This window comes from Sycon ciliatum, chromosome 6 (assembly GCF_964019385.1).
Source record: "Sycon ciliatum chromosome 6, ocSycCili1.1, whole genome shotgun sequence".
Lineage (NCBI taxonomy): Eukaryota > Metazoa > Porifera > Calcarea > Leucosolenida > Sycettidae > Sycon > Sycon ciliatum.
The window spans coordinates 26,595,390-26,622,907 of NC_088648.1; the positions used below are offsets into that span (position 1 = coordinate 26,595,390).

Sequence of the window (27,518 nt, forward strand, 5' to 3'; positions counted from 1 at the left end):
ACCTCCTTTACGAACAAAACTCAGTGACAGGTCAATGTGCGTTGATCAGTTCCCTTCCATTCATTTGCTTGTGTTCACCCTTTCATTTATGGTTACGAGTGTTGATTTTAAGATGGCAATGAACGGAATCAGCTGAAGCGACATGTTACGAAGGTTTTATTGAAATGTAACTGTGATGGAACTATAATTTTGTTAATTAGTACAACGATGCTTCCTGATGAGCATTGTGCGAAAGCTAGTTCGATGCATGTTCACATATCTTTTTCATCGTTCCTATTAATGTTTTTCACATTACAGTTCAACAGCTAAAATGAAGAAAGTCAAGTTCGGAAAGGAAAAGGGCATATATATACGAGTTAGGAGTAACTCTCCATCACTGTAACTGGATACTATAATATACAGTCAGAAAGTGCACAAAACTGGCAGAGTACTGAGACATTCGACGTCCTGACACCTAGCTTCGACACATCTCCGTAGCGCTAACCGACAGCCTTCCAACTTGTCAGTTTTGTGCCTAGTTATTGCACTTTCTGACTGTATATAGTATCCAGTTACAGTGATGGAGAGTTACTCCTAACTCGTATATATATATGTCCTTTTCCTTTCCACATTTATTTATGGCTCAACATCCGAGTTTCAAAGTCAAGTTCCATAACGTTTTCTTGTGACTGTCATCAGTGGAACGCTGTCACATAAAAATGTAATAACTAAAACACACACTTATATACATGTAGCTAATATGGTTTCAGGTAGAAATACAGCAGCTAACAAGTACAAAAAGCGAAGTTTGCACCTTTGCAATGTGTGAATATAGTGTATGTGAGAAAGGTAGTGGCAGATGAATGTGATACTGTGTGAATGAATGTAATAGTGCGTGTGTATTATTTGAATGTATATACATGTAAGTGTGTGTCTCAGTTATTATATTTTTATGTGACGGCGTTTCACTGATGACAGTCACAAGAAAACATTATGGAACTTGACTTTCTTATTTTTGCTGTTGTTATGAGTGCACAATTTATCTTATATATTGCCATTTTACGACTACTGTCTCCTCGTCGATTGTTTACATTACAGTTCTATCACAGCTATTTCGTTGTCCATCATCACTTTACATTCCAATAAAACCGTCGTAACATGTCGCTTCAGCTGACTCTGTTCTTTGCCATCTGAAAATTGTTGTCACCTCGCCGCCTGTTCAAGTGTTGATTTTCGTCTGATTTATATCCATTCTTATCCCTTTCCTCTCGCCCACAGTGCTTTTTGGGATATGAACCCATCCCCTTTGCATGGCTGGGCCCTAAGATTACATACTCTTTCCCGGGTGTTGTTGAATACTATTGGTCTGGGCTTTATGTTGTCCTATCATGGTGGCATGTGCTTTGAACTTGCGAGCCTGTACTCCTTACTACATGTCACTTTCTCTGTAAACAGGGTTCGCAACATTTGTTTCTCAAAGAACCCATGTCCAGAAGACATTTTATGAGCATTTAGTCATTTACTATTAAAAATTGCGGACATTGGCTTATGAAGTGTTTGTCATGCTGGACACGTGGCACAACTGTAGCTTGTATCCCTTGTGATGCCTAAAAGGCTTTAATAGGATGTGTAAATGAAGTGACCAAGGAGCAAATATTCATTTGTATTCTCATTAGCTCACAATGTGCTGACGAGAGGTGACTGGCCTCGAATATAGAAGAATGTGAAGTAGGGAGGTGTTGCAGTTTGAAGGTTTCCCAGAGAAAGGTTCGAAGGGCTCCAAGTGACAAGGTGGGAAGGGAGCTTGACCTCTGCATAGAATCAGCCGGCCACATAGCAAATTGAGAGACGCCGCTCCATCGAATCATTGTAATTTTGGGGCCAATGTGAAGTCCTCAGTGCGCTGTAATCATGGCTATCGACACACGCATTGGTGAAACAGTGTTTTTTTACGTGGCCTGAACACAAAAACGTGTTTCAATCATAGGTTGACCTCTGTCAACTTCATTCTTAACCATTGTCACAATGGTACATGCAGAATAATAGCGATAACAGCGCGAGGAGAGAAACTAATGTACCTATGTCTATTGAAGATGGCTCAAAATGGGTTGAAATCACGATAATAATGAAACAGGCTTGAACCTATCCGTCCTCTTTGGTGGGGTTCTAAGTATGGGTAACCGTTTAGGAAAATACTCGATAATATAGGGGTTTCTCACTCTTATGTCATAAGGGTGGAAACACCTGAATAGAAGGCATCAAACCAACAGCATTGCAAAAATAGAATATATGATACACATGGTTTAGCTTCACTGCTAAAACAATCGGTCTTTTGATTGTCTCTATTTTAACTCAAAAACTGTTGCTTATTACTGCAAAATCCCATCCTACTCCACCTAAATATACATGTCGATCAAGCATTCAAGATTTCCAAAGTTTCAAGTTGCACAAAAATATCAGAGGTATCAAAGTATGAAAGTTAACCAGTGGGTCCAGTGTGTACACCGTCACTGCTTGTGTGAGCATTATCCGCCGTCACCGGCATGGGAGACGAGTAGATGGTGTTCTGACTGCCCCCAACCACACGGCTCTGTTCTTTGTTGGGAGTTGCGTACAAGTCGAGATTTGGGTTGGGCGAGACCGGGCCAATGTAATCCGAGGATTCCGGGCGAGGCCCCCTGGCCTCACTGCCTGCACGAGCGTATAAAGGAGATGAGCATATATCCTTGTTACCTTCGTTCTCAGGCATTAGGCTGTGCTCCTTTCTCGGAGTAGCGTACAATTCCATCTCTTTTGTTGGCTGGGGTGAAGGTTGGATTTTGGCTTCGGTGGATGCGTCATCAGTGCGCTTGGGTCCGGCCGATATCACCATACCGGATGACACTGAATATGTGCTATACATATCGCTGTCAGGCGCTGGGCTCTCATCTCGTGTGAGAGTTTCATACAGATCAGGGGAAGTAGAGGGCCTAAGGAAGGTTGGCAAAGTGAGACTAGTGGCATGTCCCTGTGGGCCACCTGCTGTGCATGAGTAGTTGGCATCCGTGTCATTCTCAGGCACTGGAGTGGGCCCTTTGCTAAGACTGGCGTACAGGTCATATTCCTCCGGCGGTTGGGAGGAACTTGCTTTCGAAGTGTGTTTTTCCGGGGCATTGCCATCTATCGGGGCAGAGTACTCATCTTGTCCCTGTAAGTCACCTACTGTGCACGAGTAGCTGGCTTCCGTGTTGATCTCGGGTACTGGAGTGGGCCCTTTGCTTAAACTGGCGTACAGGTCATATTCCTCTGCCGGAGGGGAGCAGGATGCTTTAGACGTGAGTTTTGAAGGTGCATCACCATTGGCCTTAGACGTGAGCTCTGAAGGTGCATTACCATTGCCCTTGAAGGTATCGATCGCATGGCCGTCTATCGGAGTTGAATACTCGTCTTTGTTAGCATCAATCGGTGCAGAGCTTGACTTGCGCCCTTGCTGGCCGTATAAGTCCAGTGAAGTAGCTCGCTTGAACAAATCCGAATGAGACATGCTTCGGGTTTTCTTGCCAGCGCGCTTGCCAGCGTGCTTGTGATCTAAGGTGATAGCCACAGCAGACGAGCGTCTACGCTTCAGGATGGTTGTGGTAACTGTGATGGCAAACAGGACGCCCAGGCCACCGATGAGGGTTATCAAAGGTATACTGGCACTCTGGCTGAAAAACGATGGCGCTGATGTAGCTACTGTCGCTGTTCAGGGCATAACAGAAAAACAAGGACAAGAAAACGTGTAAGAAAATAATAGCGGCAATGACAAAACAAGAGTAACAAATGATCGAGAATGGATCCAAACAGCCAAAAAACCCTTAGGTGATGTGGGAAATCTGGATATCGTCGTTTGAACTCCCATCACTGATTTCTTTGAAAAACCGAATAAATATCGGTTCGAACAGTTTTGGAGGATCTTCCCAACTATTCTCTCAAATTCAGGCTCTCACACTCACCATTACACATAGGATTGCTTGACCAAGTGCCATCGGACGTGCACACGATCGTCTTATCACTTTGTAACTCAAAGGGAGCATTGCACATCACTCTTCTTGAGCTGCCAACGTTGTTCTGTCCTTGCGACACGTTTCCATTGGCGACCAGCGGGTCTTTGCACACCACAATTCCTGAACAAACAAGGTAGAAGGAAGACGTGTGTATGTCAGCGCTGATAGCACAACAATTTCGAGTCATGACTGCAGAATTGATACTGTGTACCGCAAATGACTACTTTTTGTCTACTTTGAACATCACAAAGAACAAAAAGGGCAATCAGGGCTATTTTCCCACTGCTCTGAGTTTCATGCTTTTTGCAATCACCCTGATCCTTCGAGTTCATACAGGTAGTGTGGCGTTCCTGCACCATAACAGCAGCCACGAGTATACCGTGCCATCACATAGTAGAGTGGCGGGAGAATTCAAGTTGTTCAAGAATCTTGACGACCTGGGTGTATGAGAAACAATCTTCGGTGTTCTAAGACATTATCCCGTAGGTTAATTTCGACGGTATGTGTTATCTGGGTGAGCATTTCATCCTAGTGTGCAGAAACCAGAGAATCATACTGCCCAAATTGGATGAACCTGGATGGCTGGTTGCTGCTATCCCGGCTAATGAATTCTGAACTGGGTAAAATATTGGCCATCATTTTGTTCTCTATCCGGAATCATCACAATTTTGCAAAGTACTGATTGCGAAATAGGGGTTGCGACTTCGGCGATGATTTTTTAATGAATGGGTTTGCTCCCACACTGGAGCTCGCGCTATTCCGCCGACGACTTAACACTTGACTGACTCACGACTGCCATCCAGAGAACACGAGAAGTCCATCGAACCTTCGAGTCGGCAAACCTGCAAGAAAGCACCACTCCCTGCTCAATACACAGTGTTTCGGGGAATTCACCCCTCATCAGTTGAGCTTGAGTAACTCTACTTCGTACTGTTGTGCCCGGCGCGGGCGTGCGACTAGCTGGTTTGGAGGTGACAGCGTTGTGAATGACCGTGGGTCCTCTACGTCTGTTCTCACCGTCCAGGACTGATAACTGACTCACGCTGCTGTCTGGTGTTCACGAGGTGTTTGCAGCGCTGGAAACGGAGTGTCTCTGTAAGTTTGTATCCCTGGTGTTGTTTGTGCGTGGACAGCACTATAATTATATGTGGTGCTCTTCAGACACAATCTTCCTCAGCCTACTCAAGCTCAACTGATGAGGTATGAATTCCCCGAAACACTGTGTATTGAGCAGGGAGCGGTGCTTTCTTGCAGGTTTGCCGAGTCGAAGGTTCGATGGACTTCTCGTGTTGTCTAGATGGCATCGTGAGTCAGTCAAGGGTCAAGTCGTCGGCGGAATAGCGCGAGCTCCAGTGTGGGAGCAAACCCATTCCTGTACTGATTGCTGTATCCAAAAAATACAAATGTAATGCTCTTTGCCACCATCATCAGGACTCAATAACATTTTCAAAAACAATATTTCGTGCAATCTCTTCAAGTGAGTTACAAGCAAATAGAACCGAACAGTATGGGTAAATAAGGAACTAAGTGATCAGGTTAGCGACAAAATAGCAAAAATCGACTAATTGAGTCCTGATGATTGTGGTGCAGAGTATAACAAATTGTATCTTTCTTATACAGGTCCTCTCTCATTGTAACGAGTCCGGTTAGTACATCAACCCCGTTAGTAAATAGAAATCTGAAATCCCTGGCAAAACGTGGTCTATACAACTGTTTACAGGTCCGGTTACAACATAATCCATTAGTACATAAAATACGTTATAACGACCCTTTGCCCAGGTCCCTGGAGTGTCAAACCCTCAGTATAAGATAATATTGACCATGCAGGACCAAGGCCAAAACAAGTAGGATAAAGCAGAAAGAGGAAACGTATTATGTCTATGTATTCGTGGATATGGGCGATCCTTTGCATCCAAGGAAGAGTTATGTTGGAGACTTTCAATTATCTTATAACGAGTTGAAGCATCGATAATTTATGTTGTATCGAGGGTAGTCCCGGTAAGTACGAAGTAGGGCCTTTGGCTGCAAGTCCTGCTACAAGATTAGTCTCGTTATAAGATGAATTTTTCGCTGGCCCAGAGATCATCTACTAACAAGGGAGGACCTGTATCATGAACTGATTAGGTACTTACGGTTGCAAATGGGTATGCTAGACCAGAACCCACTTGCTAGGCAGACGACTACCGAGTTGCCTGCCAACTCAAACCCTTCATTACATGAGATGTTGCGGACGCTGTTCTCCCAATTTGTGCCATCTGACACGACAGCATTGCTGACATGTGGAATCTTGCATCTGGGCAACTCTGAGCCATCAAATATCATACCGGCATAGCCGTGGGCGTACATAACACAACGGCATACGGCAACACAATGTGAATGCAAACACAAAGACAGGCACACACACACACACACACACACACACACACACACATACACACACACACACACACACACACACACACACACACACACACACATGAAAGACAGAAACACACGCATACACACACGAAACACAAATTAAGGCACACATGCATGTACAGAAAAATCTGATGTAGACCAACAACATTGTCGGCCTGATATTGAACTTGATGATATGATGGGCTCGCTTCCAGACTTGTCGAACCTAAACAGCAAATACTCACAACCCCTATGGGTTGTGTCACAAAAGACTAAAAATGCTTTAGGAATCAAAATTACACAGATGAATCAAATATAACTCCGATTTTGAGCCAATAGTAAAAACAATTCATGTAAAGAGAAAGGAGCAATAAGTTACAAGATATAACTAACACTTCCCTGTCCATTGTTTGTCATACTGTATTTTACCAGTTGTAAGTCGACCCCCGGTTATAGGTCAACCCCGTATCCGGAGGTCTCAATTCTGCTCTTTAAAGTTTCCTCCCAATGAAGCACTATTAACGATTCCCTGCTACTAACACATCAACAAATCATGTAAACATTCCTTACTGGAGGGTATAACGTCCCAATCCTTGAAAAAAAAAAAAGGCTAATAAACTTGCACAAATGTTTACACACGGTGCACTCGTACATGCAGTGCAGGTCATGTTTTTGCAAGATACTGATAGTTCCCGGTTATAAGTCGAATCCCGGTTGTAAGTCGACATCACCCTTTCTCCTTCTAATTTTAGTCGTAAAAGGACGACTTACAACAGGAAAAATACGGTAACAAGAAAAGCCTTTAAAAAGTAAAAAGGAGCAAGGAACTACAAGTTACAGTATAATGTCCGCTAACACCACCAGTTACTAAACAATCAGGTCATGCGATAACATTGCACGACACTGACCGACGGTACTGACGTTCTACAACTACCTGGCTAACAGCTGTAGGACATCTTGGATCTTGATCCTTTTTTACATTTTTTGAATAATCCCTGGCTCTCCATCCAAGTTGAAACAAGTAAATTGCTAGTGCTTTCACTTCATGGATGTATCTGTATGATATGTTTGGCGGATCGTCTTACCTTGGCATGTGGGTGTACTTGCAGACCATTGAGCGTTGGCCATGCACACGGTGTCCGTACTGCCATTCAGCGAATATCCAGCCCCACAGGAGTACTGGCGAACTGAACGATAGGTGTTCAATGAAATGGAGACGCTGCCGTAGTCTGGATCAATTGTTGGCTGGGGACAGATTATTTCTGTTTGAAAAGAACCAAGCAAAAACAATACAAGTTTACAACGGAACAAGGTTATCCTCTTTATTGCTTTTCGATTGCAATGAGTGTTGCGGATATTTGTAGGTTTTCACAACCTAGGTTAAGGTTGGAACTTAGAAGGCGATTATGGCGGTATTAGTCAATCCAAAATTGAAAGGCGCTGCTAAGGAGTAAAACTACTAGAGCAGGAAACACACAGCATTCAGAACTGACATACGGTGCCCCTATCTTACACAGCGCCAACTGCTGCTAGCTTAGCACATTTTCAGGAGTATGAGCCGCACCCCTACCATTCTTGTTCCGTAATGCAGACGTCCACCCTATTTATGGACTCAGATAGAGAGTCAAGGATAAATTTAAAGAAATGGAAATATACCAAGGAACTACAAGTTACGATCTAACGTTACAGTGTAATGTCCACTAACACCACCAGTTACTAAACTATCTGCTCATGCGATAACATTGCACGACACTAACCGACGGTACTGATGTTCTACAACTAACTGACTACGAGCTCTAGCACGTCTTGTCCAAGGATCTTGTCAGTATCGTCACCGACATGCATGTACATCCGACAACGTCTTTCACAGCTGAGACTTTCAGCTCGTGCTTGTCTTGGTTGCGCTCACCTTCCCCTCCTCTATGTTATCATATAACTCAGAACCTTCCAAGTTGGCTGTTGGATTGCGCATCAGAGATGTGCTTGAGCTGAGAGACAGTTAGTGGTAGAACGTCAGTACCGTCGGTCAGTGTCGTCAATTTTATCGCATGAGCTGATTGTTTAGTAACTGGTAGAGTTAGTGGACAATATAGCATAACTTGTCGTTCCTTTGTCTCTTCTCTTTTCTATAAATTTACCCTATTTATCGCAGGAAATTTCATCATCGGAGTATAAGCTGCTCCAACATTTTGCCGGTAAATTTTGAGCCTTATACGCCGCAAAATGGGGTACTTACGTGTGCACACTGGCTTGGCAGTGGACCAGGATCCATTCTCCTGACATCGTGTGTAGCTTTCGCCACTCAGTTGATAACCTTCCATGCAAGAGAACTGGCGTACTACTGACAATGTATTGCCACCATTGGTTACTTGACCATCAGTCGGTGCTGTCACTTGATCAGTACAGATGATCTCTGCACACAACACGTACATAGGTGTAACAGTGGTACAACTAAAGAATTAATAATAACAACAAGGATGACTAATTGTACTGTTCTTGGTCCGCATCAGCAATATTGTCGCTTATCGTTCGACGGTTTGAACTTAGACTTTGGTCATCAATCTGGTGATGATAAAACGTATATATGTATGATGGAAGATAAGGTACAGAATGACAACTGGCCATGAGGAATGTATTGTCCAAGGAAGGGCTAATATGAAACTCGGATGTTGAGCCATAAATAAATGTAGAAAGGAAAAGGACATATGGATACGAGTAACTCTCCATCAAAGGGCTAATTCTTTGTTTTTGGTCCTCCTCGTCGCTTCTCTCGGCACTGGTGACAAATATTTTTAGCTTGGGATCGACACTCTCGCTTTCGCAAGCTCATCTCTCTTCCTCTCGCTGCCTGGCTATTTTCTAAAGGGTGGTCGACCGTGACAGTCGCCTTCTCTATAGCGTGAGCAGTACGACTGCCTGTGTGGTTCAAATCAGTGGCCTTTCTTTGCAAGATGTATTTTGAATGACGACAACGTGTACAGTACTTGCAAATCTCCACGATGCGCTGGATACTCCGAGCGTTGAGCGGGAGGTGAGGGAACTGCGATCTCAGCTTGGCAAGCGATCCCTGAGGTGAGCAATCTCTGTCATTTTGCAAAGTGGAACTGATTTCGAGTAGCCAATTACCTTCTCTTGCGTCGAGCTGCTCTTTTCTGCGTAGTGTGACAAGATAATTTTCATGTGCCGCTGTATCAATCGGAATCACCCACCCGTCGCTCTTGAAATCCACTCGACTCTAGCTAGACCTTTCAGGTAATAGTAAACTGACTTACTAACCAAAATTGGGATGAAATGGGCTGCCAAGTGAGCATTGGTGACATAAAACCAAAGCTGAAAGATAAGCGACAATATTGCTGAAGCGGACCAAGTAAGCGTTTCCTAAAGGTTGACCTGTAAGTGTAAAATTTGAAACGATAATCGCAAGGCACACAAGACAAGGGACATAGAGGATTTGTTCAGAGGGCTTCTTGTCACATTCATCCAAAAATCCTCTCTTTCCCTTTCGTTGTGTGCCTTGCGATCATTGTTTTGCACTTTACTTGTACATTTAGGACATGCTTACAGTGTAATTTGTAGTCCTTGTTGTTCAGAAGAACTCCTATGTTGAGCCAATAGATATATGTAAAGAGAAAAGGACCCATAAGGTACTACCTCTTACTGACAGGGGAGTTGACCTTTATCAATGCTGGTTTGGGAGCTTGCACATCATTGTGAACCTGATGAAGGCAATTTGCCGAAACGCTGGGATAAGTATTGGGAAATGAGTTTGTCTTTTGCAGTGTCAATGAAGAGAGCGTGTGGGCTCTGCCCTTAATGGTATAAGTTACTAGTTATGACTAACAGTCCACCAAGGTAACGCGATACTAGACAGTAAGCTAGTTCGACAACAAAGCACAAAACTAACAAGGATACTGAGACATTCAACGACCTAACACCTAGCTGAAACACATCTACGAAGCGCGAACCAACAACCTTCCAACTTGGAACGCTCAGATGCAGAAACCTCCAATGTAGGGAAGGCATGCGCCACGAAGATGTGCATGAGCTATGTCCCTCGGCAACGCTATGGGATGATGATGAGCAGAAAAGTAAGACTATTGGACAAAGCGGTTTAACTACAACTCGAAAACGCAAGGCAACAGACCACTCAACTTGGGAGGATCAACGACATTATTTGTTGCCGTGGGAAATACCTCGTGCACATCTTCATGTCACATCCCTTCCCCTCATTGGAACTTTCCGCACCTCAGCCTTTCAAATATGTCAGGTCGTCAAATGTCTCAATATCCTTGTCAGTTTTGTGCCTTTTTGTGGCACTAGCGGATTGTATATTATCTCGTTACCTTGGTGGACAGTTAATCATAACTAGTAACTTATTGGTCCTTTTCTCTTTGCTCGTTGTTAACAGCTAGAATAGTACTGCTTTCCCCGAAACGCTTGTTTAATTGAAGAATTGCTCATGACAATAGAAGTCCATACAAGGTTGAGACGTTGTGTAGAGTAGGAGCTTCACAATGATTTCAAATGCACAGAGACCTCAAGTCCAGTTACTGTATAGCTGGACATTTTCGGACGTTAATATTTTTCGACCTTTCGGACGGATTTTATTTTCGTGTAGTGGTGCATGTTAAGTGCACGTCGTCGCATGCAGTACGTGCGCGCCAAGGCACATAGCATGCGTGTTATGGCTAGCTAGCTCGCTGTACTATGATATTGACTGCGCCACTAGGCATATGAACTAGTCCTGAACGGGAGTCAGTTCAGGATGTACATAATGTACACAGCGGTCATAATTTACATGAACAAATTTGAGTACGGAATTAATTTTAGTACAAAATAGGCCTTGTACGAAATCGTACGAAAATAAATTCGGTCCGGAAATTTCATGTTACACCGTACATAATTATGTCCCGTTTTGACACCTGAGAAATGAAAAATTGAAAAATATAATAAATGAAACAAAATGGAGCTATAATCATTCTGGAAACCAATGGATGAAGCACTTACCTGAGCATATGGGTGCACTGCCCGACCATTGCCCATTGGACATGCAAACAGTGTGTGAACTTCCACTCAGCTCGTATCCAATCATACAACTATAACGGCGAACAGAGAAATAGGTATTGGATGAATTAGACACAGTTCCGTTTTCTGGAGGTGGCGTTGATTCGACACACAATATTCCTGCAGAAGTCACGCCATGGAGTCAAACACAATAGTTACTTACTTGAGTATTAACAAAGGCCACGTCCCTGTGTTCAATACCTATGGCAGGGTGTATGCAATCTTTTACTCTCATGATGGCCTCTGGCCAATAAGAGAAAAAGAAAATTTAATTCAGGCATGGGGGTTGGATGGAGGGGAGAGGGGGGGGGGGTCTGATGACTCTTATTCTTGCAGGGTGTGATTATTTAGGTCCAGGTAAGATTTATATAAATATTCAGACTCTCTCCCGAGTTTCATGCCTAGTCAAACAATCATCAGTAGACTAATATCCACCCAACTATGAGTCATGACATAATAATGTTCCACCTTACTTGTGTAACAGGTGTATTTTTTAAGGCAGTACAATATTCATTATTCGTATTTCCCTCTGATTGACCATAGCTCCCTGGCCACGGGAAAATGAAATAAATAAATAAATAAATAGCAATGAGGTCACATCCATGTAATTAAGAAAGTGCTCCTATGCCAGAAGACTGCTCAACACTGTCAACAAATCAGAGACCTCATGACAACCTCAATGAAATGGGTCTTGGCTCCAGAGGAATGAAACATTATCAGGGAGGATCACTTCATTCTTGAAACATTGGTTGAAGCACTTACGTGAGCATGTGGGTGTACTGCCCGACCATTGTCCATCGGACATACAAACAGTGTGCGAACTTCCATTTAGTTTGTATCCAGTCATACAGGCGTAACGACGGACCGAAAAATAGGTTTGGGATGAGCTCGACACAGTGCCGTTTTCTGGTGGCGGTGTTGATCCGCGGCACAATATTTCTATGAAAGAGATGCAATAAAGTCAAACAAGTTGCTAACCAATTCTATCTATAGTAATCTTGACACCAGGTAACGGCTCCAACACCATTGGCAGAATTTGGAAATACATTTCCAGTGAAATAGTAATGTTTAGAGAGGAAGAAATAGAGATTGGCAATAAATAAGATAAATTGTGCACTCATAACAACAGCAACAAGTGAAGAAAGTCAAGTTCCATAACGTTTTCTTGTGACTGTCATCAGTGGAACGTCGTCACATAAAAATGTAATAACTAAAACACACTTATATACATGAAGCTAATATGGTTTCAGGTAGAAATACAGCAGCTAACAAGTACAAAAAGCGACGTTTGCACTTTTGCAATGTGTGAATATAGTTTATGTGAGAAAGGTAGTGGCAGATGAATGTGATACTGAGTGAATGAATGTAATGGTGCGTGTATATTACTTGAAGAATGTGAGTGATACAACGTTTTTTTCGTTTTTTTTCTTCGCTTTTTGTACTTGTTAGCTGCTGTATTTCTACCTGAAACCATATTAGCTTCATGTATATAAGTGTTTGTTTTAGTTATTATTTTTTATATGACGGCGGTCCACTGAAGACAGTCACAAGAAAACGTTATGGAACTTGACTTTCTTCATTTTTGCTGTTGTTATGAGTGCACAATATATCTTATTTAGTGCCATTTTACAACAATTGTCTCCTCATGAAGTTGGTTGCTCCAACGAGGAGCACACGCTTCTTGCCGAACTTGACACTTGACTGACTCACGACTGCCATCCGGGGCACACCAGGAGCACGTCGCACCTTCCGCTCGGCAAACCTGAAAGAAAGCACCACTCCCTGCTCAATACACAGTGTTTCGGGGAATTCACCCCTCATCAGTTGAGCTTGAGTAGGCTGAGGAAGATTGTGCCTGAAAAGCACCACTTATATACTGCTCTCCAGGCCAAACCATCACCAGGGATACAAACTCTAAGTTCGTATTGTCTCCTCGTCGATTTTTAAAAGAAATAGAGAGATAGACATAAAGTGTGTTCATGTGTTCATGTGTGTGTGTGTGTGTGTGTGTGTGTGTGTGTGTGTGTGTGTGTGTGTGCTCAGGTACACTACTAACTGAACAAATTCACAACTATTGATTTTGCTGTCGGAGTGATCTTGAAGTAACTCCCTCCAGTCGCCCAAGAAATGCCTAGAGCTTGAAATTCAGATGTAGGAATTTAACTTTCCCCTACCCGGACTGATCTGTGCACATGTTCTGTATACACATTTTATCCTGATGCTCGAATACTTAGAGTGAAAAGCTTTCTATAAACATATATTGTTGCTAGTATCTCTCACTGTGCTGGGCCAGTATTATTGTTCGTTAACTTTCTTGCCAGCAGGTTGGGCAGTCGATCTGATGTCTGGTGAGAAGAACTTACAATCACAACATAATGCTCTCTTGAGTTAGATGCATGCTGTTGATTACATCAGCTTGGTCGATTAGTGTCTTCCTTCTTTCAGAAAAATTCAAATGCCCCCACACAAATGTCCTTGCATTTCATGCAGCACTTCTCATCAAGTCAAATATAAGCGCCCGAAACTTTGAAACATTATGGTCTCTAGTTCTGGAAATATTTCTTGATAGCAGCAAAGAAACGACTCATACTGTGTGGTGTACTCACTTGTGCAAACTGGATTGGCCGTTGACCATGCACCACTTTCCAGACATGTGCTGAAGCTGGTACCATTCAATTGATAACCTTCATTGCAAGTGAACTGACGTACCGCCGACAGTGTATTACCACTACTGGCTACTCGACCATTCGTAGGAACTGTCGCTGAAGCAGCACAAATGATCTCTGCGCATGGGCCAAAGAAAAACAGCAGTTGATGAGTCATATGAAATGCTAAATAAGCATTTGCACTCCATTCAATCTGACCAATAACCCATGCCTGTTGCTGTCTTATTCCACAGCCCTTGACGTCCTGGAAGTGATACGAATGCTGCTGGACATACACATGTACGAATGCAGTGATGTGATGAGCAAATAATGCAGGCGGTAGTTTTGCACGCTGCGTCGGATATCACCGAGCACGTCTGCAGGTATAGTACAATTGTGGAGCTCGTGAGTCCATTGTAATAGCTGTCAATGCAAACTGAGGATGCAGACAGTCACTTATTGTGCTTCACCATCAGTGCCATGAATTGAGTATCATGTCAAGTATGGATCTGACACGCATATTGGACATTCGTAATTTTGCGATAGAAAACACCTTTGTGAATACTGAATAGTTCAAAACCCCAATCCACCATTGTCGTGAGGACTCGTGAGTCTGTAGACTCGTCACACGGGATGTAATACTTTGCTACAGACAATCAACTTTACACATTCATTACCAAAGTGGCAGTTACGTTACAAAATGCAGCAGCGTACGAATCACATAGAAAAACGTCCACTACCTAAATGTCATGAAAACAAAGCATACACAATGCATGCAACTACCGAATCGAGCTCTCAGTGCGAATTTCACTACCCAATGCAAAGCTCAACAGCTGGAGCACTAGACTAGGCAGTGCTAATCCCAAGGCGCAGCATATGGTTTGCTGGTGGCTAATCCCTCTATATTGGCCTATATTCTCTGGCCACGGGAAGGTGAAATAAATAAATGGGGCTTCACGGGTAGCCACACTTTCTGGCATGCTGCCAAGGTTTGTCTTGAATATTTTTGTAGGGAATTGTACGTAAAATGATTGTGATATTGCCACAGCATAGCATTCTAGAGCCTAAAGAAACCTGGCAGTCGTTGAAAGGAAATAAGCGCTCAGTGAGTACGGTGGAATTAATTTCAAAAAGTGATACAGATGGTGGCCAGCCTTGATGCGTATAAGCGATGTAACAATTATTCGAATTTCCTCGATCTCTTGGACTTCAACGAATAATCGATTGGATAATCTAGGTCGGGGGTCCGAAAATTCGAATATTCTCAGTCGGGTGGAGTCCGTGCGTTGGATACCGCGCAAGTGACCCTACTTTGTAGATCTCTTGACTTGAATGCATAGTTTTACTTTGTACTGTACTGTGTTGTGGACAATGACTACATTTAGACTACGCGTGGTCGACCATGGTAGACTCAACTTGTACTCTGACTCCAGTCTGAGCTTTTGTGTTGTGTGTTTGCAACATGTACACTTCGCATTCGTTTAATAGAATAATCGTAGTGGTATTCGCCAGATGATTTGTTCGTAAAATTCATGGTTTGTTACATCACCAATGTTTATCAACCGTGATCTCGAAATAGAAGAAAAAACACATACTCTTGAATTGTGTCTATTGCTGATCCGACTATGGACTTAAAAAGTGTTGAAGGAGAAGGATGGTCTAGAATCAAAATGTCACTACTCGCAGTCTACAGGGTAGTGAGTTGAATGGTCTTGGACCGAGAAAGTTGAGACGCTCCATTCCTCCTTCTTTCCCAATCGAACTCGCGCACTTCCACCAGCACTGGGTGACTCCGCCCTAATAGATAGGATTTTATAGAAGCATGCATGAGCTAAACTAGGTCCATGTCTTGTAGGCTACTGAGTCGACCGGTTTTGGTCCGAGAAGGCTATGATGCGGTGTCCGGCCCTTAGTCCCAATTGAACATGGTTGAGTAAGCGGTAATATGCTGATGTTCACACCAGTCACCCGGTCACCATGTCTGCAAGCTACAACGTACAGCCTGTTTGCGCGCGTTCCTGTCACTCGAGTTGAGCCTTGGTCTGAAAGTTGTAGACTGCTGACTCGACCATGGCCGATTGGGAATAAGGGCCGAACGCTGCATCGCAGCATTCCGGGATAAAACCAGTCCACTCACCCTATGATTCTAGATCATGCTTTCCACACTTAGCAACAAAAACAGAATAAAAACATTTCAGTCAAATTAGGACGAAATTGAACTAAATGATTACGAATTATATCGCTATTATAATACTTTGGTTGGTTGTTAGTCATAACATGAAACATGTTAGTACTTTCCTGTATAAAGAAACAATCATGGCACTCAAATAGGCAAATTATCTTACGTGAGCAGCTGGGGGCTGGAGAAGACCAAAACCCGGTGGACATGCAAACAATGTCTTTACGTCCTATTAGTTTATATCCAGTCAAGCAGGAGTACTGACGAGTTGAGAGAAAACTATTCTCTGATGAGGACACAGTGCCATGTGTTGGAGCAGGTGTAGATCCAGGACACACTATTGCTGTGAAAGACCAAGGTCATAATAAATAATTTTAGATATGAGGCATAACAGGAACAATTAATAGTAGCAGTGGTGAGGCTTCCTGCAGCTTCATTTATCTGAGGAAAAAAGGTTTCAGAGCAGACTCGCTCTCCTCCCATTCGCACTGCAAACTCGAACTCATTTCTCTATCAATTATTACAACATTTTGGCAAAATTGCCCTCATCACGTATGCAAAGGAGCAGTCATATACATGCAATTTGTGATGCTATGATGTGCTACATCGCACCCACCATGACAGAATCATAAAGATAATGATAGCTAAAAGAAGTACGATGCTAACAACAATTATTAAAAGAAGACACCCATGCACACACACATACACACACAGACACAGATACACACACACAGACACATATACACACACACACAGACACATAAACACACACACAAATATTCACACACACACACACACACGCACACGCACACGCACACGCACACACACACACACACACACACACACACACACACACACACACACACACACACACACACAAACACACTCACACACACAATCCAAGAATATAATATGATAATGTACAGTGCGGTGGTGTATGATATAGCAAAAATACCAGGTAGTGTCAGATGTCACCTCAGTGCCCACATATTTTTAAAAAAAGAGTTAATTATCGTGTCCGTTCCCGGAGGGGACTCACGACGGCCGCTAACACCCGATAAACCCTATATCAAGAGTGAGTAACTCAACGCACAGTAATATTTTTTCTAGGTGCGATATTGAGTAACACTGAGCAAACTCTCATGCTCACAGACGTCCCTAGCCAGGGTTGGTGTTAATTTGTGGTCCCAAGTTCCTTATCTCCACAGCTTCTCTAAACTTCCTTTTACGCCCGTGTTTGACCTTTAAGTCCGGAGGTGAGCGAGTGTGTATGCTAAATAATGTGATCTACCATTTTTGATGCAAGTGGTGCTGCGAACACTACGTCGGAGAGACTGAGAGATCATTGGAAACTCGACTGATGGAGCATAATGGAAAAGCGCCACTCTCCAAACTGTTCTCCCCTAGCTTCTACAGCATGGCTATGCCGACATCCTGGAAGACAGCTAGAGTCACACCCATTCACAAGAAGAAACCCAAGATTCTGCCTCAACACTACAGACCTGTGTCTCTGCTGTCTATAATATCCAAAGTGAAGGAAACAATTGTCAATCGTCAGATAACCAGTTTCCTGGAATCCCACAATGTCATCTCTGCGAAACAATTCAGTTCAGTTTGGACCTGAGCACAGCTGACGTCTTAACCAAGCTCCACTGTGAATGGTCCAGAGCAGCCGGCCTTGGAGGAGTCGCCCATGTTTTGGCGATAGATATAGCAGGCGCCATTGATAAAGTCAGCCATGCTGGCCTGCTGCACAAGGCTTCCTTGTCCTGTCTAGACGGCCCACTTCTCGGATGGCTGGAAAGCTACCTGCGCAACCGGCGCCTGCAGGCTGTTGTAGGCGGCCAAGATTCCTCCCTGCACCGTATCCAAGCAGGGGTACCACAAGGTAGCATCCTTGGACCTACGCTATTCCTCATGTGCGTAAATGACTGCGAGGACACCTTGCCTGCTGGTGCTGAGCTTGCCACCTATGCAGATGACACAACACTGTATCAGTGTATCTCTGCCACCGGCAGCATATCCGACTCTGCAGCACAATTCCAGGAAGCAGTGGACGCCGTCTCCCAATGGGGTTCCATGTGGAAGGTCACCTTCGAGCCATCCAAATCTCAGCCCCTCATCATCGACCACTGCAAGGCTCCCCCAGCGTTCCCGCCAGTCCTCTTCAATGGAGTGACTGCTCCTTAAGAGAAGGAAATTAAACTTCTGGGCGTAGCATTCGACTCGCAACTGTCCTTTTCAGCCCACCTCCGGGCCTTGGCCTCAAAGGCTGCCCAATGCCTACACATCCTGAGAAAGGTTGCACCCCTGTTGGACTCTAGCGGCCGCATGGCAGTCTCCAAAGGCTTCGTGCAGCCAATAATCGAATACTTCTGCCTGGTGTGGATGGGGTCAGGCACATCCAGGCTGGACAAAATCCAGCAAAAGGCACTGAAGGTGATCGGCCTAGGCGCCTGGCTCCCCAGCCTGAAACACCGCCGACTGGTTGCTGCGCTTTCGTTCACGTTCAAGCTGTCCTACCTTCTAACAACAAGCCCCTGAAGCCCATCCTCCCACCTCCAGCCAACCCCCATCTAGTGGGGGGTCGATCCACTAGGTTAGGAACGGAGACTGCCCACTGACACCCGCTCCAGCTCAAGTCGACGCTGCCCGTGCGCATTCGTAGCAGCCTCCAGGGTTCCTACCCAGAATGCATTACTCCCTTGTGGAAAGCCTACCAGCGACCATTCTACCAGCACGGCCGCAACCCAGACAGCTCCAACCCTTCAAGGAAAATGCAACAAGTATCTGCTGCTCCTGAACTGGCAAGCAGCCACCGACGTCCTATGAAACGGTTAAGACCAGCGCCTCACTAGCATCCCCACCCTCTTACCACAATGTGATGTTATCTTTCACTCTGCTTTTCTCACGACCATCTACCCATTGTCCTCGTTCCTCGCTATTATTCATTTCCCCTCTTTCTCCCCTCTTTCTCCCCTCCTCATGGTTTTACTGCATTATGGCGCGCTTTGTCTGCGTAGACGCGGAGACCTTTGAAGTCGGCAGAGCAGCCTGGCCCCGCCACCACTTCTCGCACGTATTCGGGAACACAGTAGACTTTCGTATAAAAATAAAATAATAAAAAATAAATAAAAAAAGCGCGCCGCTGCACCCACGACAAACCCTGGATTGAGCGCAAGCGCACCAAGCATGCCCAAAGGAGACTGGCGCTGGGGGATACTGTTTTTGCAGATGTGTCAGTTTAAGCCAGGGAAGGTGACAGGGCAAGCAGTGTGTGTGTGTGTGTGTGTGTGTGTGTGTGTGTGTGTGTGTGTGTGTGTGTGTGTGTGTGTGTGTGTGTGTGTGTGTGTGTGTGTGTGTGTGTGTGTGTGTGTGTGTGTGTGTGTGTGTGTGTGTGTGTGTGTGTGTGTGTGTGTGTGTGTGTGTGTGTGTGTGTGTGTGTGTGTGTGTGTGTGTGTGTGTGTGTGTGTGTGTGTGTGTGTGTGTGTGTGTGTGTGTGTGTGTGTGTGTGTGTGTGTGTGTGTGTGTGTGTGTGTGTGTGTGTGTGTGTGTGTGTGTGTGTGTGTGTGTGTGTGTGTGTGTGTGTGTGTGTGTGTGCCCCATATGTGTCCCATATGGTGCAGTGGTATTTGCAGTCGATTTCCAATCGAGAGGTTGCAGGTTCAATTCCCGACGATTATGGTCACACACGTCTTTCTTCTCTTTCTCGGACACTTCCTGACTCTTCTTTCATTCTCCTGGGTGGTTACCAGCAGCCAGTGTATGCCGGAGCATGTGGTGTGGTGTGTGTGTAGAAAAAAGAAAAAGAAAAATGAAAAATAGGGATTCACTGGCCAGAAAAAGTCACTTCAATCAGCTGTGTGGTGGATACCAGGCTAAAAATAGTGGCGGTCAATTCAACAGCCTTGCAAGCTGTTGAATGTTGTAATCCCAGCACAAGTTGCTATGTCTAACATAGCTGTTCGCTATCATCGCTTCCGCGATGGGCAAGTCTGAGGTGTTTGAGGTGTGTGTGTGTGTGTGTGTATCTGTGTGTTTGTGTGTGTGTGTGTGTGTATGTCAATTTGCGGATGACTCTGCTCTGCTGGCTACCACTCATGATGGTGCACAGCGGGCCCTTGACCTATTCATACATGTGGCGTCTTCTTTCAGCTTGACAGTCAACCTGAACAAGACAACGGTGATGGCTGCTGGATTTGGACTCACGGAAGAAGACCGGACGCCCCTGGACTTGGCGGGTGAGGTGGTCGAGTGTGTAGATAGTTTTCTTGGCTCTCTCGTTCACACGAATGGCCGATCCACCCCAAATATCAGCTCGCGCATTAACTGTGCATCAGCAACCTCTCCCTTGCTACAAAGCGGCTTGTGTACAGGGGCATGCGTGTCGTCTCTGCTTCTGTACTGTGCTGAGTTCGGGGTGCCGTTGAAGCCTGACCTTGATGCACTGTGCTCTTTCCATCTGCGCTGCATCCGTTCCGTGATGGGTATCAGCCAGCGGAATGTCTGGGACGAACGACTGAGCAGGGGTGATATTCTGAAGCGGTGGAATCCGCGTCAGCCCCGTGACATTCGCAGCCTGCTGACATCGCGCAGCATGGAGTGGCTTGGGCATGTTGTGCGAATGCATGAAGAGCGTGCCCCGCATCAGCTACTGTTTGGCACCCTACATCCTGTCCGCCCAATGTGCGGCCCGAGGAAAAGGTGGCGCGATGCTGCGCGGAAGGATCTGGCAGGGTTAGGCATCGACGAATGGTACGACTTGGCCGAGGATAGGCGGGAATGGCGGGCCGCTTACAATGTTCTGCCCCCGCCCGAACCCGTTTGTGAGCCCCTGCGGATACCTTGTGCCGAGTGTGGTCGCCTCTTCTCCAGGAGTGGTTTGCCTTGTCACAAATGCCTCGATGAGCGCCGCAAACCTGTATCAGAACAGAGAGGTAGCCGACAATGTTCTTCCTGCGAGCGCTGGTTCCGCAGTGCCGGAGGTTTGGCGGTCCACAAGAGCCCCAACTCCTGGACTCTCCCCGTGACATCGTCTCAGGCTCCGTGCCGGGCGGCGGTGTCTACCATTGCTGCTCAGGCGACTCCTCCGCCGCCGCATGTGCGGCTCGCCCTCTCATGCTGCAAGGCGCACTGTGTGGCCTGTGGTCGGTGCTGCCGCTCTACTCGTGGATTACAAATCCATAGCTGCCAAAGATGGCTCTATAGGCGTGCCGATTGAACATGGTCCATGATCTCTCGACAGACTGCCGACTTTCTGCCGTCGCTCGTCGTTTCCAAGTCGTCGGCCCCGAAAGGGGACACATGACCATAATGGCAGTGTTTACCAGGACCAGGACCAGGTGTGTGTGTGTGTGTGTGTGTGTGTGTGTGTGTGTGTGTGTGTGTGTGTGTGTGTGTCAAGATGCGTGTCGTGATTCTATTCCAGCTATACACATAATGCAATGCAAGTCATCATATTACTACATGTACAGGAGTCGCGATCTGGCTTCACCTTTTTTTCTCCTCGTTTTTCACTTACAGTTACATACGTAGTACCTCGCGAGTTCGCCATTCTGGGCTCACACCCAGACCACCGCGTGTCGACCACGACATGACATCCATCTTGTTCTTTTCTGTTGAGTTAGTCTTTTTCCGTTTCACCTCGGGGCTACAGCAAGCTTCTTCGCACTTGCCACATCACTTCAAAGAAACGGAAACTGTTTCAATACTCTATATCCTTGTGTGGTTTGAACTCACCCTTAGCTCTCCCACTCGCTGTACCCAACCTAACTTCATTCCGCACAGTGTGTGTGTGTGCTCCTTTGCAAACTTGCACACCATTGCATACCTGACGAGGGCAATCTTGCCGAAACGTTGAAATAATTGATTGAGGAATGAGTTACAGTTTGTAGAGTGAATGGGAAGATAGCGAGTCTGCTCTGAAACCTTTTTTTCCCAAGTTATAATTATTTCAATGCAAAATAAACCAGCACAAGATGAAGTCACTTCCTCCGCTTAGCAAAACTTCGTTGCACTTTTAGTGTTCTTGTTATGATAGTTCTGTCCGCATTATACATGCATGGTAGTGATCTATCTCCTACATAGGGTAGCTGGGTTGTCGTCCATTGCTCTGACAGGCTTTTGAACCTCCGAAGAGCGTGGATTCCTTTGAAAAAAATCGGCGAAGCTGAAACGTTTCTCGACAGGATGTCACCAGAACACAACACAGGCGCGCACTCATGACACCAAAGTGCGAAAATGAGAAATACTTTGAAAGACCGCGTGGGCCGAAGAAGTGTCCAGGAGCCGGCCAGCGCTCAGGCACTGCTGTACTAGCATGAGTCGATGGTGGGTATCTGCACACAGCCCAAATCAATGCACTTGTGTTTGCAGCGCAGGGGAAATCAAATGCGCTCGACATTCAGGTTGTCGTTCAGTCGGCGCAAAATCCTGATCTCAACATCGACGACTTGGCGTTCTTCCACAGTCTGTAGACAAACATGTCACTCGTGGCGAAGGAAACCAGAAAAGAGCTTCAGTAGGGTCTGGAAACTTGCTGGCACGACTACAGCGCTGCGAAAATGGCGAGCGTTTGTTTGGGTCTGTATGGCTTCTTTCATGGCGTTCCGGCGAGTGGCCACAACTATCAGCGCCACCTTGCAGGTCGTCAAGCTCATAGTTCCAGCGAAGCATTTGGCGATCTCCACGATCAAAATAATCGTGTCCTGGAAACTTGTAAAGGCTGCGGAACAAAAGTTGGCAGCGCTGGCGGCGACAGTCAGCGAGGATGCAGACTCGATGTCATCAGGGAGTTGGTCGGCATCAGATTCAGACGAAGAGTGAAGCTGGGCTGCTTTGAAACGAGCTGTGTAACATCTGTAAAATAAATAGCATATGATGCCTTGTTTTCCACTTTCCAAAGCATATTCGTAGCCATAGAATGGTTTGGACTAAACTGTAAAAAAGCAACGAAGTTTTGCTTAACAGAGGAAGTACATGTGTAACTCACTTAGTTTTTGCACCGCTGTCTGTAACCGCCGGTCAGGTCCAAACTAAATTGGTTCTGTTCCTTATTTCATGGCTTTGTGCCCTGATTGTAGGAGTTATCGTTCGCAGTCAAAAGTGTTCAAAGCTGATTGCCAGGGAATCCAAATTTAGCTATCTTGAAGAATACTTTGCCTGTAAACGCACACCCGGCATGGGTCCGATGTGATCATAGCATTCTATTTGGTTGAGTAATTCATGGGTAATTATTATGCAGGTAAAACATAGCCCTTACATACTGGCAATATGTACACCTTAACCCTGTTTACCATCGTCACCATGACTGTGTTTATTCATTGCTAGGCCTATTCATTGCCCTTCACCGAAATAACTGCAAGCATAAAGAGTTAACCCATTAAGGGACGCACATGCTTGGAGCACGTCTATATCGACGTACTCAAGCCACAGTCAAAACCATGCCTGGCACGACAGGAAGCATCAGCCGATGAGGATATCCCACAGCTCTCACACAGCCTAGGCATGATACTTTCGGTAGCTAAAGAGATCGACGCAAGTCCCGCTTGATTTCATTGAGAAATGCGTGATCGAAAACTTACGGGAAAACACGCAGATTGGCTTGCACAGTGAGGTACTTCCATCCTCGGATTACTTCTCTGAGGGTGGGGAAGACATGGAGATTGATCTCCATGCCGACAGTCTCCAAGCGACGAAAGGCCATCTACATAATAATGTACCTAAGTGACCGTATCTGTATTTTGCCCTTTTTGCTTTGCTTGTTTTTGGGTACACAGCCTCATGCGGTGTAATCAGATGTTGAGTGACGCTAAATAATTCCATACTGTGATAATACTCATAAAAAAGACACACTTCAGGCTCTTTACGAACATCTTGAAAGTTTTTGGTTTCACAAGTGTACTTTCAAGCCTTCTCATCAGGTGAAATACGGGCAAGGGAAAAGGAACAGTTCCATAATGGATACCGATTCATGTGTTAAAAAAAACCTGAGATACTGCAGCACAGCGTGGCCTGCTCGCGCCCTTCCTCAGCTGTCCAACAGCGCTTCTGGGTGATGCTGATCTATATGGTGAGCGAAGCACGGCCGCTGAAGTCTTTGATTGCTTTGGCGATTCCTCCCCCCCCCCCCCCTGAAGTCGCAGCATCATCCCCATTTCGGAACTGAACCAGCAATTGTACAATTTTCCGTGTTTTCCATGTATATGTGCCAATATGGCACAACGCATGTGTGTGGTATGTGAAAATTATTTTTTCAAAAAGTCAAAACGCATTATCAGACTGTCAGAAGAACAAAACTTGTACATACAAAATGTTCCTTCATCGTGGTATCCTTCTACTTGGTCCGGCTCATCGCAATTGTCGCTTATCGATCCCCACTAAGAACAGGAGTTTTTTTACCGCTCTGTGAAATTTCCATAGGCATAGTGAGGAAGCATGATACATGAATACTCTCCGCCACAAGAAAAAAAATTCAGCAATGGAATCAGGTGAGGCGAGTCCAAGAAAGGAAGCAAGGTAAGCAAAATGCACGAAATAAATCAGCGAAGGAGCTCGTTCTTGCACTCACACTCTTACAGGTCAAGAGTTCATTCAACACTGCATCACTCGAGCTGCTGCACCACCATTACGTGACACGTTGGTGTCTAGCTGCTGGCGTAGACTGGTAGTGGTAGAGTATCTCTTGCTTTCTCAGCCTGTCGTATGGCAGCAATGGGAAAGGAACAGTTGTGGCTGTCACTTCGGTGCTTGAAGGAACCGTGGGCAGTGTGACCTGTGACTGTGTGTCGCCACAGTGTGTTTCAACAAAGCCTTCGATCGAACGAGGCATACAGGCCTCTCCACACAACTGTCATACGCTCCGCTGGATACGCTGACCACGACTCTTGTAATGCTGCTGCTAGGTCCACCAAGCGAAGGAACAACCAACACATCGGCCGGGCGCATCGCATAAAAAACACCTTTCTTCTTCAGCATGACGCTCATACTTCTCTGCCGTGCACGTGTGCCTGTCACGCTCTCCAGGTTGTCAGTTGCCCCCTACCACAGTTCCGGTCTTCGGGTGGCTGTGCTTGGCTTTTGGCAACACAGACATGTCGACAGTGAATGGCCAGATTCCCACTTCCCAAAAAAGTCGAACACATCGCGATTCAAAGCGCTAGTCGCGATCATTTTTCTTTGGTGCCTCCTTGGATCTTGCCATCACAACCTCCCAAGCAAAAGTAAGTTAAATATCGTGATTGGACTGGGTTTTACCTGTCCAAAAGTGCGTGGGAGATAAGCGACAATTGCGATGAGCCGGACCAAGTATGTGTAATGGAATTCATGTACCACATGCACTTCCATGGAACTTTGAAGGGAAAAAATGTCAGAAGCACACTTGGCTGTCGCCACCAGCACTCAAACTAGCTACTGTCGCTTGAGGCCAGTGACACCCAAACCAGCTGGGAGAAAAGAAAGGATGGTTTAGTCCATGCGAACACATCGGTCATGCCACTTACGTGAACATGTTGTCTTGCTTTTGGACCATTGCCCATTGGACATACAAACAGTACATGTATCTCCAAGGAGCGCATATCCAGTGTAACAAGAGAATCGACGAACAGAGAGATACGCATTACCTGAACCAGATACTTGGGCATTCTCTGGGAATGTGAATCCAGTACACAATATTTCTGTAGAAGGAATACGAAACATGCAAATACAGGTGGAATCCTGATAATTCGAACCTCAAAATGCCAGGGAAAAACTTCTAATTATCCGGACATTCTAATTATCCAAACATGCACCCACAACACAATATGTATGTCAAAATGCTTTCATGGTCACGCAGAGCTGCGCTATGGACCTTGGACACATATTTCACGGATACTGAACTGACTGTCACAGCCTGCCCATGCAAACTGAACTGACCTGTACAGTGTACAGTGAACTTCGAATTACACTTTGCTAACTTCGAATTATCAGCACAAATCCCACACATTTTCTATGTAAGTGGAATCTGTGGAACTTCTAATTAACCGGACATATCCAGTTTGAGGTTCGAATAATCAGAAATTGTTTATGTGGGAATCGTATTGCTAGAAATCGGTCCTGGAAAAACTTCTAATTAAGCGGTATGTTCGAATTAAGCCATATTTGAATTATCAGGATTCCACCGGTATAGTGCGTATCGGTTACACTGTGGTCATGTAAAATAATATACCGTATTTCCCCGAATATAAGTCGCACCATATTACTCTAAAATTCAAGGGTAAAAAGGGAGTGCAACTTAAAATCGAGCGTGGCTTACTACAGAGGTCACTATATCAAATCAATATTGCTCAAAGCTGAAAATGGGGGTGCGACTTATAATCAAGTGCGATTTATAGTCGGGGAAATATGGTACTGCCTACAAGAATGACCTCTCATATTTTCATAATTCTTACGAGCAGTGTTATCGTGTAAGTATGTGTTATTAGCCGAGTATCAGGGCAATACCGGCCGATATCTGCCCGAACGGCGTCAGCGTGAGGGCAGATATCGTAGCCGGTATTGCCCGTACTACGAGGCTAATAACACATTTATTACATGCATACTTCCCTAATTTGATGTACTCATCAACGTACACTGCCTTCACACGTGGAATTCGGGATCAGTACTACGAAAAACTACGAGGCACATGTGTCCAACTGGTATTACATGCGCACCAATGCACTTCCCATGTTAGTTGATCCAATCACCGTACACTGTCATTCATATTGGCAAGAGTACATAAATTCATCTTTTAGTGTCGTGCGTTGGGCTCGTAATTTCTCTGAACTGGAGGTTTTAGAAGCTGTGTGTGTCCACAATCGACGACCAGACATAAGCATCCAAAACATATTGGTAACTACATTCTCACCCTTTCCATAGTTCTCTATAGTTCTCATGTACAGTATTCCATGCTGTTTTCTCAGTGTTTGCAATGTATCTAAAACACATCATGTGCTGCAACAAACGCATCAGGTGCTACAGCCAATTTAAATCATTTTGTACCAACCCGGCTTGTTTTCAAAATGTCTCTCATACTGTCTTTCTTGTTGGAAAATGGCACATTTTCTCTATCACCCTGCGTTGATTCCTTCGTAGTGATGATGTATTGTAAATCAAACTGATCGCAATCACAAGAACACATTCTTGGAGCTTATCCATGAACTTTTCATTGATGTATGTACATGTATGCATAGAAGTTTTGTGGCCAGTTTCATT

General features: G+C 45.1%; 1 protein-coding gene across 1 annotated transcript in view; it reads right to left on the bottom strand.

Moving 5' to 3' along the window:
- Positions 1-1,711: 1,711 nt before the first annotated feature.
- The window catches only part of LOC135819822 (sushi, von Willebrand factor type A, EGF and pentraxin domain-containing protein 1-like), a 104,326-nt gene continuing 78,519 nt past the window's right edge, over positions 1,712-27,518 (bottom strand). Inside the window, exons 23-32 of the mRNA XM_065333102.1 lie at positions 25,790-25,963; positions 16,456-16,632; positions 14,072-14,248; positions 12,228-12,404; positions 11,409-11,585; positions 8,638-8,814; positions 7,487-7,663; positions 6,137-6,307; positions 3,954-4,124; positions 1,712-3,699 (exon numbers count right to left, since the gene is read on the bottom strand). Coding sequence (XP_065189174.1) covers positions 2,459-3,699; positions 3,954-4,124; positions 6,137-6,307; positions 7,487-7,663; positions 8,638-8,814; positions 11,409-11,585; positions 12,228-12,404; positions 14,072-14,248; positions 16,456-16,632; positions 25,790-25,963 — 2,819 coding nt within the window. The 3' untranslated portion in view covers positions 1,712-2,458. The remainder of the gene's footprint in view (positions 3,700-3,953; positions 4,125-6,136; positions 6,308-7,486; positions 7,664-8,637; positions 8,815-11,408; positions 11,586-12,227; positions 12,405-14,071; positions 14,249-16,455; positions 16,633-25,789; positions 25,964-27,518) is intronic.